The 25331-nt window shown below is 48.6% G+C and overlaps 1 protein-coding gene across 1 annotated transcript in view; it reads right to left on the reverse strand.

The window, feature by feature from the left end:
- The window catches only part of RHPN2 (rhophilin Rho GTPase binding protein 2), a 58664-nt gene extending 41805 nt beyond the window's left edge, over positions 1-16859 (reverse strand). The window contains exons 1-2 of the mRNA XM_027619729.2: positions 16733-16859; positions 4348-4463 (exon numbers count right to left, since the gene is read on the reverse strand). Coding sequence (XP_027475530.1) covers positions 4348-4463; positions 16733-16801 — 185 coding nt within the window. The 5' untranslated portion in view covers positions 16802-16859. The remainder of the gene's footprint in view (positions 1-4347; positions 4464-16732) is intronic.
- Between the last annotated feature and the right edge of the window lie 8472 nt (positions 16860-25331).

The raw sequence follows: 25331 nt of genomic DNA on the forward strand, positions 1-25331 counted from the left end.
AACCACCGGGCCTTGGAGCCTGTTTGCTGCTATCGTTAAAAGAGCAAGACAGAGGGGCGCCTGGGTGGCTCAGTCGTTAAGCGTCTGCCTTCAGCTCAGGTCATGATCCCAGGGTCCTGGGATCGAGCCCTGCATCGGGCTCTCTGCTCCACAGGAAGCCTGCTTCTCCCTCTCCCATCTCCCCCTGCTTGTGTTCCCTCTCTCACTGTGTCTCTGTCAAATAAATAAATAAAATCTTAAAAAAAAAAAAAAAAGCAAGACAGACAAAACCACCCCGGTTCCCGCCTTAGAAACACCAAGGCCCCTGGTCAGAGGGGGCCTCCCTGACTGGCCTGTTTCTAAGGCTGTGCCACGCGGTCACATTTCCCTTTCATCGACACCCTAGAAAACATCACCTCTGACATCACTGGACTTATCTGCTCTGCATTTAAGGTCCCCCCACAGGAGATCAAGCATCCAGAAAGCAGGGCCTGCAGCCTTCTCCTCTTGCACCCCAAACACAGCCTGTCACTTCCTAGGTGCTCAGCAAATCCATTTATGGGGTGAATGAACGGCCCAATCCACTGCAGTCCGCTCCTGGGGAGCCACAGAGGCAAGGCTGCCCGCCTGCCTCCTTAGCCGCACCAAAGTGTCAACCAAAACCAGCCACCACAAATCACACCGGGGGGGGGGGGGGGATATGCCTGCAGCCTTCCCAGCACGGCAAGCTCAGCTGGCCCAGGGCCGCCGATCCCAAAATGGGGGCTTCTCCCAAGCTACACCGGATGCATGAGGTCCACTATACCGTGGATCTGACCGTCCCCAGCTCCAGACTTCTCTGGGGACAAAGACACTGCCAGACATTTTAAATGACCGACTCTTTTTTTTTTTTTTAAACCTGCCAGACAATTTTAAAAGGTGAAATGTCGTGGGGCGTCTGGCTAGTTCAGGCAGGGGAGCTTGTGACTCTTGATCGCAGGGTTCTGAGTCCAAGCCCCACGTTGGGTGTAGAGATTACTTAAAAATAAATAAGTAAATAAACTTAAAAAAAAAATAAAATAAGGGTGAAATGTTATAATGGCTTCGCCGTCCCCTCCAGTCACAACCTAGCTTCTACCCTGTTAAAGAAGTAGCCAGAGAAGAGGTTTCCAGAACCCTGGCCACGCCAGGACTTGTGTTCTCTGCTAGCCCACGTACATCAATGCCGACACAAGGCACTGTTGTTCCTGAGCTGGTGGCAGGTTTAGGTGGTTGGTGATACTATCCTCCAGGCCTTTGCAGGATCTCACAATAAAAATGAATAAAAGTAATTCAGGCACTTCGTAAAAGAACATCCAGACACCAGAGGAAGTAACATGACAAGTAAGAGTCACCTCCACCCCCATCCCTGATCTTGCCCCGCCCCCCCCCCCCCCGAGCTGACTCTAACAGCTTCTTTCTGGAAAAAGTCTCTGCGTGCACAAAAGCAAACATACCAATCCTTTAAACACATATGCAGGGCATGGTGTCCTGCATCTCCCTGTTCCCGCACTTAGTATCTCAGACATCTTTCCTAGGAAGCAGACACAGAAGGATTCACAAATGAAGCTGCCCTAAGTTTATGCCTCCTACCTTTACTGGGTGCTCAGGGGAGCAGCCCCTGTGGCGGAGCTGATCATGCTACTGGGCCGTATCTGACCATCAGAGTATCGCAGCTCTGTTACAAACACCTGGTTTGGTGTATTTGCTTTTCCCAACAGTCTCAGAGCAGCCTCTGGGCTCTCCAGGCCTCCAACGGTGCAGCTGACCCACTGGGAACACCCAGTATCCATATCCTGCCAGGTTTCCGGGTTCCCTCCAGGTTTGTGGGTTCCAGGCCCCTGCGAGCGCCCCATGTCTCTTTCTGAGACTGCAGGAGGCATCTCTCTCACTTGGCCGGGCAGCAGGCACAGTGTTGACCACCCAGTGCAGAAGGCGGCATGCAGCTGACAAGAGTTACCCCCAAACTCTGAAGGAAGAAGAAAAGCTACCCTCTATAAACAAGAGGAAGCTGACACACCTGTCTGGCATTGCACCAAAAGGTGTGGGGAGGGCTTAGAGCTGCCTGTGACACAGGTAAAGCTTCACTGAGTTCTAAGCTTGATAAGTATTTTCCCACCAGAGCCCCAAGGCCATGGGGCTGCACTGGGTCCTCTCTTTAGAGGGATGGACACTGGCAACAGAAATGGCCCATTCCCGAACAAATAATCCTAAAATTTGTATGGAACCAGAAGAGGCCCCGAACAGCCAGAGGAATGTTGAAAAAGAAAAGCAAAGCTGGCGGCATCACAATTCCGGACTTACAGCTCTATTACAAAGCTGTCATCATCAAGACAGTATGGTACTGGCACAAAAACAGACACATAGATCGATGGAACGGAATAGAGAGCCCAGAAATAGACCCTCAACTCTATGGTCAACTAATCTATGACAAAGCAGGAAAGAATGTCCAATGGAAAAAAGACAGTCTCTTCAACAAATGGTGTTGGGAAAATTGGACAGCCACATGCAGAAGAATGAAACTGGACCATTTCCTTACACCACACACAAAAATAGACTCCAAATGGTTGAAAGACCTAAACGGGAGACAGGAGTCCATCAAAATCCTAAAGGAGAACACAGGCAGCAACCTCTTCGACCTCAGCCGCAGCAACGTCTTCCTAGAAACATCGCCAAAGGCAAGGGAAGCAAGGGCAAAAATGAACTATTGGGACTTCATCAAGATGAAAAGCTTTTGCACAGCAAAAGAAACAGTCCACAAAACCAAAGGACAACTGACAGAATGGGAGAAAATATTTGCAAACGACATATCAGATAAAGGGCTAGTATCCAAAATCTATAAAGAACTTACCAAACTCAACACCCAAAGAACAAATAATCCAATCAAGAAATGGGCATATGACATGAACAGACATTTTTTCAAAGAAGACATCCAAATGGCCAACAGACACATGAAGAAGTGCTCAACATCGCTTGGCATCAGGGAAATCCAAATCAAAACCTCAATGAGATACCACCTCACACCCGTCAGAATGGCTCAAATTAACAAGTCAGGAAACGACAGATGTTGGCGGGGATGCGGAGAAAGGGGAACCCTCCTACACTGTTGGTGGGAATGCAAGCTGGTGCAGCCACTCTGGAAAACGGTATGGAGGTTCCTCAAACAGTTGAAAATAGAGCTACCATACGATCCAGCAATTGCACTCCTGGGTATTTACCCCAAAGATACAAATGTAGGGATCCGAAGGGGTACGTGCATCCCGATGTTTATAGCAGCAATGTCCACAATAGCCAAACTGTGGAAAGAGCCAAGATGTCCATCGACAGATGAATGGATAAGGAAGAAGTGGTATATGTACACAATGGAATATTATGCAGCCATCAAAAGGAATGAGATCTTGCCATTTGCAACGACGTGGATGTAACTGGAGGGTGTTACGCTGAGTGAAATAAGTCAGTCAGAGAAAGACATGTATCATATGACCTCACTGATATGAGGAATTCTTAATCTCAGGAAACAAACTGAGGGTTGCTGGAGTGGTGGGGGGTGGGAGGGATGGGGGGGCTGGGTGATAGACATTGGGGAGGGTATGTGCTATGGTGAGCGCTGTGAATTGTGCAAGACTGTTGAATCACAGATCTGTACTTCTGAAACAAATAATGCAATATATGTTAAGAAAAAAAAAAGAAGATAGCAGGAAGGGAAGAATGAAGGGGAGTAAGTCGGAGGAGGAGACGAACCATGAGAGACGATGGACTCTGAAAAACAAACTGAGGTTCTAGAGGGGAGGGGGGTGGGGGGATGGGTTAGCCTGGTGACGGGTATTAAAGAGGGCACGTTCTGCGTGGAGCACTGGGTGTTATGCACAAACAATGAATCATGGAACACTACATCAAAAACTAATGATGTAATGTATGGTGATTAACATAACAATAAAAAATTATAAAAAAAAAAAAAAAAGAAATGTCCCATTCCTTCCCTCCTGCCTTCTTCTCCTTTATACATCCGTTACCAAGCAGTGATTCTAGACCGGGCATAGTTTCTCCACTAGGCAACAGAGAAAACAGACACGTCCCATAGAAAGCAGGGAAAACAAACAGGAATGTGATCATTGGCTTCCCCCATCTCCAATCACACAAACAGGCTGGGTAAAATACTTGTCCTGAACATAATCAAGCTCTAGGCAAGGAAGGGCCTGCTCCAGGCACCAGCAACAAGGAGGGGACCCCCAAAGTTAAAAAAAACCCAAGAGCTAGAGAGGAAGCCGGGCAGGCCTGAGAGTTTCGGGACGGACAGGCCCCAGGAAAGGCTGGCTCCCCACCGAGGCAATGGAGCCAGCAGTCACTCACTTCAGGAGGTTTTCTGCTCCCGTTCTCATCCGCACAGCTTTCAGGATCTGCTGGTTCAAGGCAGCCCTCTGATTCTGCAGTCGGCTCCGGCCAGTTTGTGCAAGAGGATTGCAACCCTAAGGGAAAATGAGAGATGACCCTTCAGAGGTCAGCCACTCTAAACATGACGACAACGTTGAATATAACAGAAATGCTTTAAAAACTAACCTGTTCTGAAAATAAAAGTAACATCAAAATGGGAAATACACAAAATATCGAGAAGTATCAAAAGAAAACAAAAGTCACTCATAACAATGCAACTCCAAAACAGCCACTGTACGGTGGTTTTCTCCCTGCCCGTGTGTTTTACACGCTTATTGTCATTTTTCATATTAGTGCAGTGTTGGGAGTTCCCAAGACCAGCCCCACATTCAGATTCACTAAGACTCACAGGACTCAGCATATAACTGCACTGACAGCTATATGACGGCAACTTCGTAAGGATACAGAGCTGGATCACAAGGGGGAAAGACATGGGTAGGTTCTAGAGCAATCCACCAGCAGCCTCCCTTATGCTTTCCCCCTCCCATGAAGGGTCACACAGAGCATATCCTTCCCCCAGCAACAAAAACGCAGCCACGTGTGTATGATGTCACCGCCCAGGTTGGCCCATTAGAAAATCAACACCCAGGGTTTTTATTGGGGACTGATCACAAAGGCACCCCCTGCCTAGCACGTAACCAAATTCTAGACTCCAAGAAAGCAGGTGTTCCTCATAAACCACGTGGTCTGTGCCATCGGTCTGGGGGCGGTGAGCTAACCTTATCAGTTAGGGGATGAAGGGAACACTCCAAGAGCCAGGTTCCCAGGTGCCAGGGAGAGGCCAACCTTTGCAAGCAGACCTTCCCAAGAATAGCAGCCTCAAGCCTGCTATATTAACCCTTTCCTGCACAGTGGCACGTACAGTATATCAAAATTTCTCACGTAATACTCTAACATTAAACTTTCCTTTATTACGAAATGTTTCTCAAAACCATGATTTTAATGACTGAATACTATGGCCTTTTAAAAAAAAAACGATTTACCATTTCCTTATAGTGGGACATTTAGATTGCTTCCAAGTATCTGCTATTAGATATAATTACTTGATGCATATTTGTAAGCATGAATCTTTATAAACCTCTACTTTTTTCTTTAAGGTCCATATCTAGGGCAAAGGTATAGCCCTAGAAACTTCAAGACCTCCAGGTCACTAGCCTAATTACCCTCCAAGAGAGAAAGGCAATCCCTACCCCTTGTCCTCTCCCCCTTAGCCTTAGGCAACCACAAATCTACTTTGTCTGTATAGATTTGCTTACTCTGGATATTTCATGCAAGTGGAATTATACAAAATATGGTCTTTTGGGATGGGCCTCCTTCACTTAGCATGATTTTTCAAGGTTTATCCATCTTGGAGCAGGTATCAGTAATATACTTCTTTTTGTCCTGGACTAATACCCCATTATAAGTACATACCACATTGGGGCACCTGGGTGGCTCAGTTGGTTAAGTGTCTGCCTTTGGCTCAGGTCATGATCCCAGGACCCTGGGATGGAGTCCCATATTGGGCTCCCTGCTCAGCGGGGAGCCTGCTTCTCCCTCACCCTCTGCTGCTCCCCCTGCTTGTGCTCTCTCATGCTGTCAAATGGATGAATAAAATCTTAAAAAAAAAAAAAGGAATGTAGGACATTAATTTATCCATTCATCAGCTGATGGACATTTGGGAGTGTTTTCACTTTTTGGCTATTATGAATAAGGCTGCTTATCTGTGTACACATTTTTATGTGGATGTTTTTATGTTTTCCTTTCTCTCGGGTATATATCGAGGAGTGGAACTATTGTGCCATATGGTTAATCCTGGGTCTAACCAACTGAGGAACTGTCAAACTATTTTCCAAAGTGGCTATACGATTTTACATTCCCACCAACGGTATATGAGGGTTCCAATTTATCCATATCCTTGACAATACTAGTTATTATTTTTTTTAATAGACAATCTAATGTGTGTGAGATCTCATTATGGTTTGGATTTGCATTTCCCTGATGGTTAATGATGTTTAACATCTTTTCACGTGCTTATTGGCCCTTCGTGTATCTTCCTTGGAGAAATATCGATTCAGATATTGGCCCATTTTAAACCGAGTTGTCTTTATTTTTGAATTGAAAAGTATTCTTTTTATTTATCTTAGAGAGAGAGCAGGGGCGAGGGGCAGAAGGAGAGAGAAACCCAAGCAGACTCCGTGCTGAGCACGGAGCCCCACGCAGGGCTCGATCTCATGACCTGAGCTGAAACCAAGAGTCAGCACTTACCCAACTGCGCCACCCAGGCGCTGCCTGAAAAGTATTATTTTTAATCTTTGCCAAGTTGATATGCAAAAACAGGTATCCTGTTCTTCCAATTTGCATTTATTATTGGTAAACTTTTTTTTTCATAAATTATTGATCACATGAATTTCTTTTTCAGTGAATTGTCTTGTGTCGTCTGTTCATTATTTCCTAGAGCATTTGGACTGCAATGTTTCATTCTGAAAAGTTTAAGAACAGAATGAAAGTTTCATTTTAACCTACCGGTGTGCTTCCCACCGTCAGGTAAGAAGCCATGGGATCTGAGTGAGGGCTCCATTCCTTTGTGAAGCTTATCTTTAGATTCTGCCCACTGAGGGGGGCTGCGGTTACACCCCGGGGGGTGGCTGGTGGGCAGCACTCCGTTTAGAGATGTCCTTTCTCTGCAACTGCATCCCTGCCATTCAACTCGGCCCCACCTCTGCCCAAGCCATGCCCGTGGCCTCCACCCCAAGGAGGGAGAAGTTATTCAGAGCCCTAATCTTCTCAGGGATTCCCCGTATCAGTGGCCTTTGGACCAGTGGGTCAGAAACGAGTTAAGTTCCTCCTTCCACAAAGTTTTCTCATTCTTACTTGCCAGCAGGTCACCACCCACCTGCCCCCAGCAGCATCCCCAAGTTCCAATTACACATATATTCATAATCTGAATTGGAATGGTCTTACAGCTAACATCTTTCCAACCACTCAATGATCTCTGATTTAAAATAAAAATCAGGAAACTATCTTTTTGCAGATAGAAGACTGACATGTCTTTTAATGTGAAGCTAAATGAATATTAAAGTTCTAAAATAATGGCCCTCCTTTTCCTTTATGCTTTCCAAAATTACTATGAAGGGATGGTCTGATCTGACTCAAAATCACATGCTTCAACCCAAGCTGTGTTCCATTTTACAGAAAGGCTTTAATAACAAATTCCTTTATGTACATTCCCGGAGCTAAGATAAGCAGCCATTCCAGCTCACAGGTAAGAACTTTTTCCTGCTCCTATACTTTACCCAACTTCTGGCTGGCCCACAGATGCGGAGTCAGGTTTCTAGATAAGACAGAGGAATGCCTAGGATTAGATATGATTGAGTAATTGGAACCAAAACGACATTACTTCTTACTGACAGGTAGGAATGCTGGGCCAGCTGGAAACACTAGGAGCCCACAAGACTACATGGAAGCTTCTGGGAGCCCCGTGAGGCAAATCTGGGCAAGACTGCTATAAAGACCCCCTGGCATCTCCAGAGGCTGCTAGCTGTCCACTGGCCCCCACCAGTGGTTCTCTGCTGCTGGGAACCCACAGTCCTCACTCATGCCTTCCTTCTTGGTGGGTTCATAACAGGATGTTGAGTGACTGCAAACTGGAGGGGTTGTGCCAGGGCCCCAAGCAGCACCTGTCACACCTGCCTAGCCTGGGAACCAGGAATGGTGTGTTGGCGGGGGGGGGCGTTGCTGAACCATCCTGGCCTCGAGGGTCACAGTCCTACAGTGAAGTGAGTCTTTCCACCACACAGAGTCTGTTGGTTCCCTTCCCAGACTAAGGTGGGGGCAACTCCAACAGGGTTAAAATGCTGGAAGGATGGTCCCACAGCCAACACCCAGAAGAGCAAGTACACTAAGTAAAGCCTCAACTTCATCACATGGTGTGTCCCATGAGTCAGACCGCTGGTGTGGACCCTGGGACATTAGCCGAGATCCCAGTGACACCTCGGCTTCACCATATGGGATGTCCCATGAGTCAGCCTGCCGGTGTGGATGCTGGGACAGCAGCTGCGATCCCCCAGTTCTGAGGCTTGCTGGTCAAGTGAGTTACTCAAGATCCTCCGGGCACGGAGGGCGGGGCCAGGACTGAAGCCCATGTCCCTGCTTGCTGCCACTCTAAGGTGAGCCGTGAAGCAGCCAGCAGCAGGAATACGGGGGGGGGGGGGGGGGTGTGGAGGGGGGTGCCAGGACAGCTTGGCTGCGACCCCCAGACACCCCTCCCATGCTTCCCGGCTGAGCTGCCCAGCAACACTGAGCATCCTTTGGTCACAGTGACCTGTCCCATTCTGCCACTCTCCCACCTCACAGCCCTTGACAGTCAAGGGTGGTAACTCAATGCTCCCCCATCTCCTTTCCAAGAGGAAAAACACTGACTTCATGCCTACTCAGTAGGAAATTGAAGGCCCCTGGCCCCTGAGAGGGAGTGACCCTGACTCAGAGTGAGCACCTGACATAGGATAATCAGAACCCATCAGGAAAACATCTTCATTTTCCCCTACTGGCCTTTACCATCGGTGGGGAGTGTCTCCCCAGAAATGAAAACCAATCCAGGGGAACACAGCTGAGAAATTGTTCGTAGCAGCATTTGAGCCCTAGATCAAGCCAGACCTGGAACGATTCCTCCGGACTGCTGTTACAGGAGCCAATGCATTCCCTTTCGTGCCGAAGCTACTTTTTAAATTGAGGTATAAATTACACATAGTAAAACATACAGATTCTAAATATACAGTTCGATGAGTTTGGACAAATGTATAAACCTCTGTAACCACTACTCCAATCAAAAAGAACATTTTCATCACCCCCCAGGCCACCAACACTCTGGTTTCTATCACCACAGACTTCTGCCTGTCCTAGAACTTCAGATAAATGGAATCATATAGTACAGACTCTTCTGTGTCTGGCTTACTGTGCTTCAATATTATGCTTTGAGATTCACCCATACGGTTGCACTCATCAGTGGCCTGCTCCTTCTCATTGCTAGAATTCCATTGTAGGGATGCGCCACAGTGTGTTTATGTGTCATTTTGGATTGGATTTTTCTGGCATCTGCAATTAATTCTTTCATGAGTCCTAATTAGAATAAGTTCACCTCGAGTGAAAACTCCCTTTGTCAACATCTCCCTGGTGTGCCCTTTGCGCCTAGTCCCATCACTCAGCTGGGAAACAAGTATTTAAAAGCAATACCCAGGCGCAAACTGGAGGCACTTAATTTGCCAGGAAGGAAAAGCTACTCAGCCTACACCTTGCAGAGACAGACCTGAGGAAGGCAGAAAGGCCAGGCCACCCAGACGGCAGATGCAGAGGGAATGGAACCGTCTTTCCCTCCCCACACCCCTCCCCAACCACCCCCCCCACACCCTGCACTCAGGTCAGTGCCTGGCACCTGGCTCCCCTCACCCCAGAAAACCAGCACAGCTCTTCTTCCACACAGCCAAAGAGAAAGCTTACACACGGAGATGTTTCTGCAGCAAACTGAAGGCAGAGTGTGAACCCAGGGTCTCCAGGTCCAGCGTGAGACTGGGGGCAGGGTCGCCTATCTAGAGCTCCCCTCACACAGCATGTGGGAAAGAGGGTGCTTTTTGCCGCTCCTGTAGCACAAAGATACTTTCTCTGCTTCTGTCACTCCTTCCTAGTTATGCAATCCCCACTCAACCACCCAACTCTGGAAAACAGAACTGTCTGTGAGTTAGCCAGAAGCTGTCACCCTGAAAACACTGAAATAGCAGGTAATATCGTGCAATACGCACACACATCTAATTTAACTTTTCACCATGCTGGGATTCGGGGCAGGCTGGATGATGAACAGAATCTAGCTTTTCTGTATCCATAAAAAGTAAAGCGTAAGTCCGGCATTTTTCAAGAGCCCTCCTGCCCTTCCGGGATCTCTGCCGGGCATGGGGGCTGTACATCAAAGAGCACCTGCTCTACTTCGGCATCCCCAACCATTCACACAGGGCGGGGGAGACAAGGGGGGACACAATATGAAATCAACACTTTGCCATAATCTTTAACTAAAGGCTGCCTTCAGTCACTTCTACGAATCTTTACCATCACCTTCTGTGTACCACTCACAGTTGTTTTTCATTGTGTTGAATGAGTAACAAAGCTTTTACAAACCCCAAAATTTCCATGAATCAGATATATTTCCAGTTCCAACTAATGACCTGCTTATTTCAACTGGGAGGATTCACTCAGCCACAGTTAACGGTTCTTGTCTACAGAGCGCGTCTGTGCGGGGTAAGGGCTGGTATATGTGTGTGAATTTGTACACTTCTGTAATTACCTTTTTTTAAAGTTTATTTTAGTAATCGCTACACCCAACGTGGGGCTCGAACGCACGACTCCAAGATAAGAGTCATTCGTTCCTCCGACCCTGAGCCAGCCAGGTGCCCCTGTAATTACTTTTTTCTGGAATTACAATAATTCATGTTACTTTTATAATACAAATAATATCGGAGAAAAAGAAACTACTTCTGAAGTTCTCGATCACCTCTGCCCTTTCCTCTTCTTACAACCCAGTCAAAACCTGGGACTTGCTAAGGGCATACAGCCATAGTGAAGCGTGGATCTGACTGGAAAGGCCAGAAGGACTCACATCTCTCCCCCTGTCCCTGGTGCTGCAGGCAGATCTCGCTCCTGGCCGGTGCCCCTTGCTGCCCACTTTGCCACCCTATCCTGTGGCTGGGCTGCCCCTGCCATCCCACTGTCCCCTGCAGCGACCTCCAATGCAGCCTTTCTGTCACAAGACTCTGGCACCTGACCCAGAGAAGGAAGTGGTGAGGAGGCTAAGGCCAATGCCTCGTATCAACAGGTGGTGTCATGGGATCCATCCAAATAGCCCCACGAAGCAAGGGACATTTACAGTGTCACAGCTAGCCCATCACGCTGACTCTCCTCTGAGTCACCCTGGAAATTCTGTTTCTGCCAGGCAACTCCTCCTGGCCAGGATCCCACAGTGTGAAGAGTTATTTGTCATACACAGCCTCTGGACTGCTAGTGTGCGCCCGTGCAGCCAGGCAGGTGCTCCCCAAGGCCATGATCAACCTGGAGCCAGCCTGGCCTTTAGGACCTGGCTTAGACCATGGTGGTGTACCGGGTAGGGAGAGGGCAGCATCACCAACTTTCACACCCCTCTTCCCTCCCTCCCCATCTGGGAGAGGATTCAGGGCTCCAAGGGGATGGGTCCAGACACCTGGAGGGACGTTATCACTACCCAATAAAACTGAAGCTGATGGAGACCCCAGGACCCACACTGTGCTCTGTGGACCTAGCCCAAAAGGAAGCATCCCCACACACAAGTGTGCTCATAATTATATGATGTGCGTACGTGTCTAACACAGAATTACACTTCACTAAGATGAATGGTGCAGAGCGGGAACTAGGAGTTTCTAGGTAAAAAAAAAAAAAAAAAAAGAATTCTTCCTTCTCTGCTGGAGCCTTGAGGAAGCCCAGAGAAAACGGGTACCATAAACCAGGACACGGTGAACCTTGGGGCCCTGGCCCGCCTGGAGGTTTCTGTGGACAAGAAACAACTTCTCCTCCAGCTCTGGGGTAAAAACAATGGAGCTAAATTCATTTCGGGTCATTAGTATTCCCAAAGGATGAAGAGGCAGAGATAAGGACAGACAATACTGCACTTTGTCCTGATTCAATCCTTCCACACTCTGCTAAGACCTTTCATGGAGGGCCCTTTCAACAGCCCTGGGGAAGGGCTTTCTCGAGTTTTTCTCCAGCTCGTTTTCTCTTGGCCACAGACAGGATTTTCCTGCAGGTTTTAGGACAACAGCAGCCAGAGATCTCTGGAGACAGGACCTGCTCTAAGGATGTGGTGCCCCAGAAACTTACATTCCTCTGCATTAACTAGAACACGCCTTCTTCCATTCTCCCACTCTCTTCCATCAAGACGAGCATGAAAATCTGTTTGGGAAAAAGAAGCTCCCTTTCCACTGGTCTTTCTTTTAAGAAAGTAACGTATGGTTATAGAACTTGTGCCTCTATGTAAAGATATTGATGTAAAGGGAAAAAAGGAAAAACCAGTAAGAAGCCAGAGAAGAGAGAAACACATTGCAATAGACCAGAAAGTTTTCTGTGGGTTTTGTTTGTTTTTAATTCAGAGACCCCCCCCCCCCACTCCACCCCAGCTGCCAGCCCCAGGAGGCCAGAGTCTATACTGGTGGCCTGGGGCCAAGCTGTGTCCGTGTCCTCGGGCTCCATACAGCCAAGAGCTATGTGACCCCAAGAAGACCCTGATTTACTGGGGACCTCCCTTTCTGCCAATGATTGCCTTGTACATTCGGGGTCTAGGCCCTGCCGGCAGAGTGAACTTTTGGGCAATTTGTTTGCATTTTGTATGCAAGTCACACAAAACACAGTTGAAGCTCTGAATATGGACTACGGACCCCCCCCCCCCCGACAAGCCCCTCCCAAACACACTTTTTTGCTCTCTGCTCTAAAGCAAAGAAGCGGATTCCTATTCAAGCCTGGCCTGAGCTATCTATCTGGACAAAGCGCTGACTCCCAGCACTGCCCGCACCCCAGGACATGAGGCCCACCGCGATCAGCCACAGAAGCCAGAAGCCACACTGAGCGAGAGTCGAGTCTGCCCCAGCATCTGACAGGGGTCAGGCTCAGAGCTGTCACTCAATAAATGCTTTTTGAATGAATGGAGCAGAATGCCATTTTTGAGGAAAAAAAGGAAGGAGAGAAAAGACAGAATAAAGAACATTCGGATGAAAGAGAAGCCTGATTTCAGTAGCAATTAATTTGATGCTCTGAGTGTGTACAAAATTTCCCAAGCCCAAAGATGGGATGGAGGAGCTCACCCTGGGGGCATCTCCAGTCTCAGGGGTTCTTGGGTACTGCCCCTGGTTGGCTCATCCACCCCGGATGTGCAGCAGCTGTCTCCAACTTTTCTTTCTTTCTTTCTTTCTCTTTCTTTCTTTCTTTCTTTCCTTCTTTCCTTCCTTCCTTCCCTCCTTTCTCCCCTGAATCTTCAACCGTGCCCTCTGCCCCAAACTTCTTTTCCCACACAGCTTTAAAAAGGCTCTAGACTTCCTCACTCTGAAATGAACTTGCCTTCTCTCTCCTCTAATCTCCCGACTATCACCTTCTCTGCCCTTCTCCCCTCTGCACCCCACTACATTGGCTTTTGCCCCTGACTACCCACTTATTAGCTAACAACCCCCTAAAGAACTAAATCCAGTATTTTCCAGCGCTCCTCTGACTTGTCAACCCCACCTCTCCACGGAAAAGACTCTTCTCTCAGCTTCCTTTTTTTTTTTTTAAGATTTTATTTATTTATTTGATAGAGAAAGACACAGCGAGAGAGGGAACACAAGCAGGGGGAGTGGGAGAGGGAGAAGCAGGCTTCCCGCTGAGCAGGGAGCTCGATGTGGGACTTGATCCCAGGACTCTGAGATCATGACCTGAGCCGAAGGCAGACGCTTAACGACTGAGCCACCCAGGCGCCCTTCTCTCGGCTTCCTTGACACTGCAGCCCTTCTGGCTTGCTTCCCATCCCTCTGCTTGTCCCTTAAGTGGATGTATTATTCCCTTCTGTCTTGGGCCCCCTCACAACACCCCAGATGCCTCCCAACTGGTGCACCCCCAAAGCCGCATCTCCAGCCAGGGTGCTCTCATGCCTGTCAGGTCTGTAGAGTGGACTCCCCCGTGAGACCACCACTTGGATATGTCATGGGGGCCTCAAATCCACCTGCCCTACACCAGGATCCAGGTTCCCCCGCCTGGTGCCTGCGGGGTCAGGTGCCTGCCCATCCACCCAGACATCTCAGGCAGATAGTTTGGATTCCTGTCATCAGCACCTTCCCCACCACATCCCGTCTGTTAGCTCTTCCCATCCCCGCTGACACTGCTGTTGCTCATCATTCTGACCTCCTCACTAGGATCCCTGTCTCGAGGCTGGACCCCCGGTTTGAGTTCAGGGTGCAGGCTGGTGGTTAGGATGGGTGGTGAGGCTGTGTTTACACAGCACTTTATAACTGACTGGAAAGTCCTCGATGGTATCAGAGCAGGCAGGGCAGAGATGATGGAAATTTCAGGGAGCTAAACCCCCATCCTCCCTGGCCTCTCCCCCAGCCCCCATTCACAGATCACTCAGCTTTCTGGGACATGAATCTTTCACATCTGGTCCTTCTTGAAACACTCGAATGGGTCCCTGAGGTTCCCTGGTTCCTTAGCAGGATGCATGGCTCCGAACAGCCTCGTTCCCACTTAAGGCTGCACACCCTCGAGGGTTCCAATTCATGCCCTTGCCCATGCTGTTCCCTCTACCTGAAGCACTCTTCCTACTCTTTTCACCTGTATAACATCTACCTTTCATTCAGGGAGCATTTGTTTTAGGTCAAACTGGCTCAGATCACAAATTGAGAAGGGGTTCAACGTCAACACCTTTTAATATTCTGGTACAAAAAACATTTTGGGGGCTGGTATGATGTAGCACAAAGATCATTACAAGATCTCCTTTTCAAAAGAGATGTTTCTAATTGTAAACCAGTGTTTCATCTTATTTTGCACCCACGATTCTCCTAATGACCACCAGAGAAACTGCATCTAAAAACACCCAACCTTGCATCCTTTCCCAGCTCCCCTGCCAACCAGGCCATCCCCTCTCTTTCAAGCTGTGCTCATCCTCCCCTGGAAAACCTGTTCTGGAAGACTTGGGGATGGAACCCTCACAGGTGTTCCCCTCCCTCTGTCATTTCCCCCAAATGCTGCTGTGGGTCCAGACTTCCACCTGTTGAGAAAAGAAACGATTCGGGGGGGGGGGAAATGAAGTCCCAGGAAGAGACAGCAACTTGCTGAACACTACACAGGAATTTTGTCAGGGTGGCAGTCAGGTTCTGGGGCCTTAGGCCCAAGATCTAGGGATTCCCAGGCCCCACCTCCTTCTGCATTTCCACGGCCTGTGATCCTCTGTCCCAAATGCCACACATAATTAGAAGTTATAATCCTGTAATTCCATGATGACATCTTTAAACTTAAATATACTTTAAAACTACTCTTTTTTTTTAATGCTAAAAGCAATTTAACCAAAAAGTATTTTTCCCACTCTAACCTCACCTGTTTCTAGTTCCCTTCCTGTCCTGCACATCCCGTGGGGCCACTGCTCCTCACCCAAGAGGAAAAGCCCAAAGCCTGTGTCAGGTGAAAGAAGGAAAGATTCCAAGTTCGTTTGCCGACTGGATCGTTAGGCTTTTTAACAATTAAGGATTGTCTCGTGGGAAACAGTTTCACTTCCCTATTTATAATTAGGCACTCCGCCTGCTGTCCTATAAGCTATAAAAACAAAACAAAACAAAAAAAACCACAACAATCTCTCAACCTACCCAGTCAAAGCTGGCCAACCTCCAAAGGCTATTTTTAGACTCGCTAGAACCTCCAAGGAGGCAGGGTGGAAAGTGTCACCGTGTCTCTGGGTTCGAAAGCATCTTTGTACTGCAGGCCTGGCCACCTGCGGGCATCTCCGCGCCCCCACCCTGCGGGCTGTGGTCGCTTTTGAGGGACTGGGCTGCCGGGCTGTTATCCCAGCGGGCGGGTGGCGCGGGGTGTGCCGAGGCGGGCAAGGACGTACCAATCTCCCGCGGAGCCCGCACTCTTTGCAGGTCTCTCCAACAAACAGATAAATCCGCTCTGGCATAAAATGAGCAGGGGCGAGGCCGCGCCCCCAAGTCTGCTGCGCGTACTCCCTCCCAGGCGACTCGGGGCAGAAAAGGGGGCAACGCCCGAGGTCACCTCCCACCGACAAATCTCCCCTGCCTTCTAAAAGGCGAAGAAGCGGACACTTGGAAGCGTCTGGAAGCAAGAGGAGAACGCCAAGCCACCTGGAGTGATCCCACTAACTCCACCCGCGCCCCGACCAGCGCTCGGGTTCAAGGTGGGCTCCGGTCCCAACGTGCCGCAAGGCCGCGGGAGCCCCCAAAACTAGGCATTGATCCCTTCCCCAGTCGCGCGGGATCGCCGGCCGGAGCGGCCACGGGCACCCCTCCTTGCCCCCAGCCTCTGCAGCCACCTGCGCGGGGCAGCCCCAGGCACCCCTCCCCGCCCCCCAGCCCCGGAAGCCACCTGCACTGTGCCTGCGGGTTCTCAGCCGCCCGAGCCCTCACCCGGAGCCTCTGCCCCGCCCGCCCCAGGCCAGTGCGCCCCCTCCCCCTCCGGGCCTGGTCAACCCCGGCCGCGCGCTCCCGCAGCCCCCTCCGCAGCCTGGGGGCAGGAGGTCGGGAGCTCTCCGTAGGCGGCCCGCCCACCCGAGGCCACCCACCTTCCGAAAGTAGCCGTCGCTCTCTTTTTCCAGCGGCTGGGGGCCCGCGGGTAGCAGCGCGTCGGTCATGCTGGCGGTGCGGACGCGGAGGGCGGACTAAGTGAGGCTTTGCAGCGCGTCGTCCCGGGAGGGCGCCGGGATCCGCCCCCGTCCTGCCCCGCCCGCGCGGCCGCCCCTCCAGCCCCGCCCCGGGGCAGGCCCCGAGCCCTGGAGTCCCAGCCGGGTCCGCCGAGACCACGCCCCTGGCCCCGCCCCTGCTCCGGATTGGCCGGGCGGAGCCGCGCCCCAGGTCCGAGGCTCGCCGCGGGGAGAACTGGGGGCCCTGGGCGCCTCACTCGCTTTCTCCGAGCCTCGCGGCCCTAATCTGGGCTTCGATACTGTGTCAGCCCTGCGGCACAGAGGCGGGCCGGGGGTCTCCGAGGCTGCAGCAAGGCTGGAGCTAGGAACCCGGCGCCTTGTCTGGAGCCCCGGGGGTAAACGCGGTGCGCCCGGATGAAGTCGTGGCCCCTCCCTGAAGGAGCACGGACACCGCGGGGACAGTGACCAAACCCGACGCCACGTAGAGGGCGCGGTGGGAGTGCTGGACCCTGAGCCGAGCGATCAGGAACAGCTTCCGCCTCGCGGGGACCCGAGACCGAGTCGGGGACGGGGAGGAAGAGTTCGTTGCGCCCCTGCGGGCCTTAGCTGGGTGACTCAGACCTTTTGGCGTGGCGGTCAACCCCATTATTCCCCCACCCTCGCTGCAGAGACTAGGCAGATTCACTGCGGGTCGCGGACCGCGCTGGGGGATCCCCAGAGTCTTGTGCCGCAGAGACTGGATGTCCTCGAGTGCCTTTAACTACCACTTCAAACCTCAGTTTTCTCAGCTGCAAAATGGGGTCAGATCGTGCTCCCTCGAACTGGCCGAAGGTATTGCGACGAAAGTGCATATTAAAGCCCTTAGGCTGGGGTGTAGACGCGCCTAGTTTAGGAGTGAAAGGGGGACGCCTGGGTTCACACCATCCTCTCACCAGCCCACCCCACGTTGACCCGTGGACTCCAGGGCCAGATGCCTGGCGAACACAGTGCCTAGAACCTGACGCCGGAGCCGGAAGCCCCCCAACCGCCCGCGGGGCCACGCCCCTCCGCGCGGAGTTCTTGCAGTCCCTAACCCCCTCCCCCAACCGAGGGACACTTTTGCGCAGTTGCTACTGTGTTTGGCGGTCGCGGTAGATGCCCGCAGGTAGAACGGAATACAATCTGCTTTCAAAACAAGCCAACCATTTCCTTCTCTTCAAAAAAACGGGGGGGGGGGTGGGGGCGACGGAGAGGAAGGGGGGCGAAGTGTGTGCATCAGGGGTTGTTCAAGAGTTTTAAAGTAAAGAGTGGCAACAACCAAGGACAAACGATCGAGTAAATGTAAAACAAAAGCAAAAAAACAAAAAACAAAACAAAAGAAACCAACCACACAAACAAAAAACCAAAAGAACCCCTGAAACAAAAAACCCTCCTCATCACTGCCTGCAGACTCTGAGATGCAGCACAAGAAAAGGCCTGTCCAGAAAGGACTGTTTTAATTCTAAGAACCTGACCAGCTCAGGGCCAGGACAGGTGTTTGGGAAACTCTGACTGATGCAAAAACTCCCTGTCTCTCTTAAGATCAGAAATTGAGTATTAAACAAAATAGCATATGTTGGTCATCCTGTAATAAATCCATTGCCCTGGAAACACACCAGGCCGGTGCTGGGAGTTTAAAAACAGTCTCTCCTGTTCCCCCCACCCCGGGATCCTAGGGTGGCAGGTCACTCTCTTCTATCTGTGCTATTATTACTACCGATAATAAAGTTAATAACAGAATCTCTGCTCTAGCTGCTGAAAGTTCATAGAGATTGTGTTTCATTCTCATGACCCTTCGGCAAATAAAAGGATTAAATAATCTCCATTTGACCCAGGAGAAGACCAAGTCTCAGAGAGTGAAGTGAGCAAGGGCATAGTCCCCGTTAGTGGCTAAGATCGGTTTTGGTTCAATGACTTCAGTCATTCCCTATCACCTTAGATTTTTGTCATCTCCTACCACCTTGAAGCTCCATTTGCCTTTAGGATTTGTCACATATATGTGCCACTTGCACTATTACTGACTTAATAGTCTTCCTTAAAATTACTCACATTATTTAAACAAATTTTATTTGAAAAGACAACCATGTCGGGACACCTGGGTGGCTCAGTCCGTTAAGCAAGCATCTGACTTCTGTTCAGGTCATGATCTCAGGGTCCTGGGATGGAGCCCCACATGGGCCTCTGTGCGCAGCGGGAAGTCTGCTTCTCCCTCTCCCTCTGCTTCTCCCCCTGCTTTCTTGCTCTTTCTCTCTCAAATAAATAAATAAATAAAATCTTATTAAAAAAAAAAGTGAATCCAGGGGGCGTGGGTGGCTTACTCAGTTAAGCGCTGGACTCTGGGTTTCCGCTCAGGTCCTGATCTGCCCACTCAGGTCATGATCTCCCCACTCAGGTCATGATCTCTAGATCACGGGGAATGAGCCCCAGGTGGGATTACTCGCTGAGGTGGAACCTCCTTGGGATTCTCTCTCTCCCTCTCTCCCCTCCCTCTCCCCTCACAGGTGTGCAGTCTCTAAAAAAAAAAAAGTGAATACAGTGAAAACCAAAATCTGTTATTTAATATAGCCTGACACCATTGCCTTCCTGAGCTGCTTTTTTGATTAAAAAGGAAGAACAAGAGAAAGAGGCATAATGTTAAAAACACACCAGCCCACCCTCACGCTGTCTCCCAGCATCCTCAGAGGAAAAGGAGCACTTTCCTGTGAGTCCCAGCAGGCCACGTGAACCATCTGAGAGTTACTCCTTGGGGCTGTGCACATCAGACATCTCTAGCATTCTCACGGCTCATTGCAGGGGGGCCCATGGCCTGAACCCCATATCTCTGATCCCACTATGATCAGGGAATGAGAACTGTTGTTGCTGACCCAGCAGGAGAGTAACATCTAGCCTTCTATTTGTCACCCCTGCTGGTGGTATGCATCACAAGAACTGCCAAAGAGTCCCTGCGCTCCTAACAAAAAAAGCTGGGGTGAGAATTTCTGAGGTAGGCAAAAGGTTAAAATCTGAACTGCAAACAACTGTTTTTGTCAAGCCAGTGGTTGACTGTCCAGGGACCCAGTTTCTCCAAGTAAAACGCAAATCCCACCACCTAATACCTGCTTGTTGACAAAGGAGCATTAGCTTCTCTGATATATATCTCCTCTTGGAGAATCCTATGAAATTTGCCAAATTTAAAGAAGAAATTACAAGTAATCCTTACATGACTAAAATTCATTGTAAACTATAGACCAGATTTTGCAATTTTTATTCAAAAATTCTTAGAAACTGAAGCCATGTGGTGCGATGGAAGTATACCAACTACAGAGGCTACCTCAGGCTTGGCAGGCTCTGCCACTGAGTCACCTTGGCCAGATCCTTTAACCGCCTTGTGGCTTCAGTTTCCCCAGCTATAAACTATGGTCTTACACACAGCTGTTGTTTATTGCATACTTACACTATCCCAGGCACTGTGTTACGCACTTTGTGTACATGATCTCCATTGGTCCTCCCACAACCCTAGAAATGGGTACTTTACCATCCCCATTTTACAGAGGAAGAAGCTGAGGCTCAGAGGTCATGAGCCTGGTAAGCTAGACTGTCTGGTGCTATATCATACACTGTGCTACATTACACTGTTCCTGTGATTATTTAAAAGGAAGGCTACTTTGGCACACTGAGAAGTGATTAAGGATTAAAATAAATGAGCGACAGATGGCAAAAAATGCCAAATATTCAGATAATGTGGAGCAACCAGAATCTCATACATTGTGGGAGTATAAATCCTTAGGACCACTTTGGAAAACTGGCATTTTTCTAAATATATCTAAAGCAAATATATGCCTAACTTGTGATCCAGCAATTCCAACTCTAGGTAGATAACTCAGAGAAATGCATGCATGTGTTGTGTTCACTGTAAAACATGTACAAAAATGTTCACAGCTGCACTTTTTTGTTTTTAATCTTATTTATTCATGAGAGACAGAGAGAGAGGCAAAGGGAGAAGGAGGCTCCCTGCTCCGATGAGGGACTCAATCCCAGGACCCCGGGATCACGACCTGAGCTGAAGGCAGATGCTCAACCGACTGAGACACCCAGACACCCTGCACTTTTCAAAATAGCCCTTAATTAGAAACTACTTACATGCCCATCAACAGTAGAATGGGTAATTGTGGCATACTCACATAATGAAAAATTTTACACAATGAAAACGAACGTAGTACTATTACAAGCAACAGGTATGTTGTGAGCAACATATTTTGCCCACAAATATATCCTTGAGTAAAAGAAGCCAGAAAATAGTGTATGATTCTACTTTATATGCAATATAAAGCAGACAAAAAGTTCATTCTGGGACTATTGCTTCTGGGACTCAGGAAAATTTCTATTTCTTGATCTGCCTATTGTTACATGGATGTGTTTACTTTGTGAAAATGAATAGAACCATGTGCTTATGATTTGTGCACTTTTCTGTACATATGTGATATTTCTTTTTTTAATGATTTGTTTATTTGAGAGAGAGAGCACACACATGTGCACATGCAATGAGTGTGCACAAATGGGAGGAGTGTGCACGAATGGAAGAGAAGCTTCAAGAAGACTCCCTGCTGAGCATGGAGACCACCATGGGGCTCCATCCCATGACCCATGGGATCATAACCTGAGCTGAAACCAAGAGTCTGACGCTAAACCAACTGAGCCACTCAGGCACCTCTATATGTGATATTTCAATAAGAAAACTCAATGCAGGGGCCCCTGGGTGGCTCAGTTGGTTAAGCGTCTGCCTTTGGCTCAGGTCATGATCTCAGGGTCCTGGGATAGAGCCCTGAGTGGGGCTCCCCGCTCAGCCGGGAGCCTGCTTCTCCCTCTCCCTCTGCCTTCAGCTCCTCTGCTTGTGCTTTCTTTCTCTTTCTCTGTCAAGTAAATACATAAAATCTTAAAAAAAAGAAAAGAAAACTCAATGCAGGAAAATGAATGACGCCGATTCCAAAGCATGTGGAGCAGGTTTCTATGGACCACGAGGAAGAAATTACTTCATACCCAGGTGATTCAGCACATCTTCCTATCTGCAGTTTCCTGATAAGATTCTGAGATTTCTCCCTTTTTGCATGTCTAAGAAAGGAAGGGTCTGTGGTGTTTAGGCTGCTATAGTTTGCATAAAACACATGTTGCCTTTAGGTTCCTGCTGCCAAGAATCAGGAGTATGAGGTTGTAAGGGATCAGGGTCACAGATGGAGCATCCAGTCATCCTAGAAATATCCAGGAGACAACTGAGAGCTACTCTTTGAGGAAGCTACAGGGACCTTGAAGGGCCCTTGTTCCCCTGAACCCCAGCGATCAGGAATCAGAAAGTGGTTATTAACATTTTACCAAATGCTTAGGATTGTCAGGAATCCAATTGAGTAAAACTCTCAATAATGACTTTATTGGGTTTTTCTTGCCTGGTTAAAAGCTATAAACTGTACAAAAATAGGTTTGGGTAATTTAGAAATAAAATCATGGACCTTCACGATTTGTTTGGGTGTATGGATTAGCCGCCAATCTTCTTTACTGTCAATATCTACATTTAGACTCAGAATGACAGTTGATGGGCAGATGATCCTGGGACCCTGCCGGGCTTCAGGAAACAAAAAGATGCCTTTCCCTTAGTACATTGGTACACACTAATACATACATTTAAAATCAAAACCAAGCCACTGACATAAAAATGTTTTGGAAAAAAACCCCAGGGATGTAGTTAAAAGCAAAAACTCAAACGGCACAATGTGGTATACCTGCATCCCTCCTACCCTGGTGTACTTTGATCCGTGGCCTCCATTGTTACTGGTTTCTTCCGGGAGTTTACTGGAGATATGCTATGCATATCTCCGTATGTGTGGATGTATCCACACTGTGGATATAATAGCCACAATAAATTTGGCTATTTGTGTTTTCTTTCAATATTACTGGCAGCACCCCGTGGACTCTGTCTCACCCCTTGTTTTGCTCATTTAACAACACAAATTTGGCTATTTGTGTTTTCTTTCAATATTACTGGCAGCACCCTGTGGACTCTGTCTCACCCCTTGTTTTGTTCATTTAACAACACATGTTGGAGATCATGCCTCACCAGCATTTTTTTTTTTAAAGATTTTATTTATTTATTTGAGAAAGAGAGAATGAGAGATAGAAAGCACGAGAGGGAAGAGGGTGAGAGGGAGAAGCAGACTCCCTGCTGAGCAGGAAGCCCGATGTGGGACTCGATCCCGGGACTCCAGGATCATGACCTGAGCCGAAGGCAGTCGCTTAACCAACTGAGCCACCCAGGCGCCCTCACCAGCATTTTTTTTAATGCCTTAGACTATTCCATCATATAGAAATGTAATTGTATAGTATAGTAATTGTTCCAGCAAATTACCCCAAATCATAATGGCTTAAAAATAAGAACAGTTAGTTTATTATTATCTCTCAGGTTTCCAGGAGGTGGCTGAACTCAGCCAGGAGGCCTTGCATGCAGCTGCAGGAAGTGGAGTCATTTTGAATCTCCCTCATTCAAACATCTGGCAGTGGATGCTGATGGTTAGCTGGGGCGGGGGCTTGGTCACAGACCTACACAAAGCCTCTCTCTGTGGCCTGGGCTTCCTCACAGCAGGGAGGTTGGGTTCCCAGGGCCAGCATCCCAAATTGAATCTGCAAGTTAAAGCTTGGGTATGGGAGATGTAATGTTACCACTTTCGCTGTAACCTTTTGGTCAAGCACTTATGGAGCCTAGATTCAAGGGGAGGGAACATAGACTCTATTCTCAATGGGAGGTGTCAAACAATTCTGTAGCTATTTTTAAAACTTGTTTTAAAACATCTTTTGTTTTGGGGCGCCTGGGTGGCTCGGTTGGTTAAGCGACTGCCTTCGGCTCAGGTCATGATCCCCGATTCCCGGGATCGAGTCCCACATCGGGCTCCCGGCTCAGCGGGGAGGCTGCTTCTCCCTCTGACCCTCTCCCCTCTCATGCTGTTTCTCTCTCTCTCTCTCTCAAATAAAAAAAAAAAATCTTTTGTTTTTAAAGTCATGTACCATGACTTATTTAACTAGCTATCCATTCTTTTTTTTTTTCAAAATTATTTATTCAGTGCTTATTATGTGCCAAGCACTGTTCTAAGTTCTGAGGATACAGCAAAGAAAGTAAGAAAAACTGGTCCAAATCAATGTTCTTGTGGAGTTTACAGTTTTGATGCAGAGAGAAAGACAGTAGACATATATCAAATTATATGGAGTATTAAAGGTGGTAAGTGTTGTGGAAAAATGTAAAGTGGGATAAGGGGAATAGAGAGTGTAGCAAAATGCTTTCTTTTTAATTTTTAAAAGATCTTATTTATTTATTTGAGAGAGAGAGCGGGAGCACGTTCTCCTGCACTACGGGTGGGGGAGGGGCTGAGGGCGAGGGAGAAGCAGACTCCTCACTGAGCACAGAGCAAATAGGGGTTGTTTTAAAAATAGGGTTAGAGAAGACTTCACTGAGAAAGTAACCTTTGAGCAGATAACTGAAGAAGGTGAGGGAATGAGTCATGTGGCATCTGGGAGAAGGACATTCCAACCCAGGGGAACAGTGAACGCAAAGGCCTTGAGATCAGAGGGTGCTTACCGTGAGTGCTCAAGCAACAGCCCCACTCCCAGAGATTCTGATTTCGAAGCCCTGGGGGATGGATAGAGGGAATTTTAACAACATCCTGATGATTCTGACTCATGCCAACTTCTGACCCTCATTTTGAAAACCTGGGCTTCATCTGGATTTCATCTCAACCTCACAGCTTACTAGCTGAGCTTCGTCTTTCCCTTCTGTAAAAAGGTGTTTGGGGGTGGGATAACAGCACCCCATTTGAGAGATGGTTCTTTCTTTTTTTTTTTTTTTTTTTTTAAAGATTTTATTTATTTATTTCAGAGAGAGAGAGAATGAGAGATAGAAAGCACGAGAGGGAAGAGGGTCAGAGGGAGAAGCAGACTCCTTGCTGAGCAGAGAGCCCGATGTGGGACTCGATCCCGGGACTCCAGGATCATGACCTGAGCCGAAGGCAGTCGCTTAACCAACTGAGCCACCCAGGCGCCCGAGATGGTTCTTTCTTTAGGTTCAGTAGGGACGTCCTGAGCGTCCCCACCCCACCTCACAGCAGCCTTTTACAGGTCTGTTGGCTTTTTGTTTCCCTTTTCTCGTCTTCTTTCTCTTTTTAGTATTCTTCCCTGTTTTCTTTTTCCTTTTCCTTCCTTCCTTCCTTCCTTCCTTCCTTCCTTCCTTCCTTCCTTCCTTCCTTCCTTCCTTCCTTCTTTCTTTCCTTCTTTCCTTCTTTCCTCCCACTCTCTCTTTCTCCCGAGTTGCCTTAACCATGGACATCGGAGTTCCAGCGTCTGGAAATCCTTCCAGAGGTTTGGGAGAGGACTCCACCGATACAAACCTCAGAGTGATACTCTATAAAGCGCCTATCTGTGCGTATCTGGAAACAGAGGGCGGGGTGGGAGTGAAGGTGGACGGGAGGTTGCTGGCAGGGAGAGGGGCTCG

The sequence above is a fragment of the Zalophus californianus genome, chromosome 17, assembly GCF_009762305.2.
Source record: "Zalophus californianus isolate mZalCal1 chromosome 17, mZalCal1.pri.v2, whole genome shotgun sequence".
Lineage (NCBI taxonomy): Eukaryota > Metazoa > Chordata > Mammalia > Carnivora > Otariidae > Zalophus > Zalophus californianus.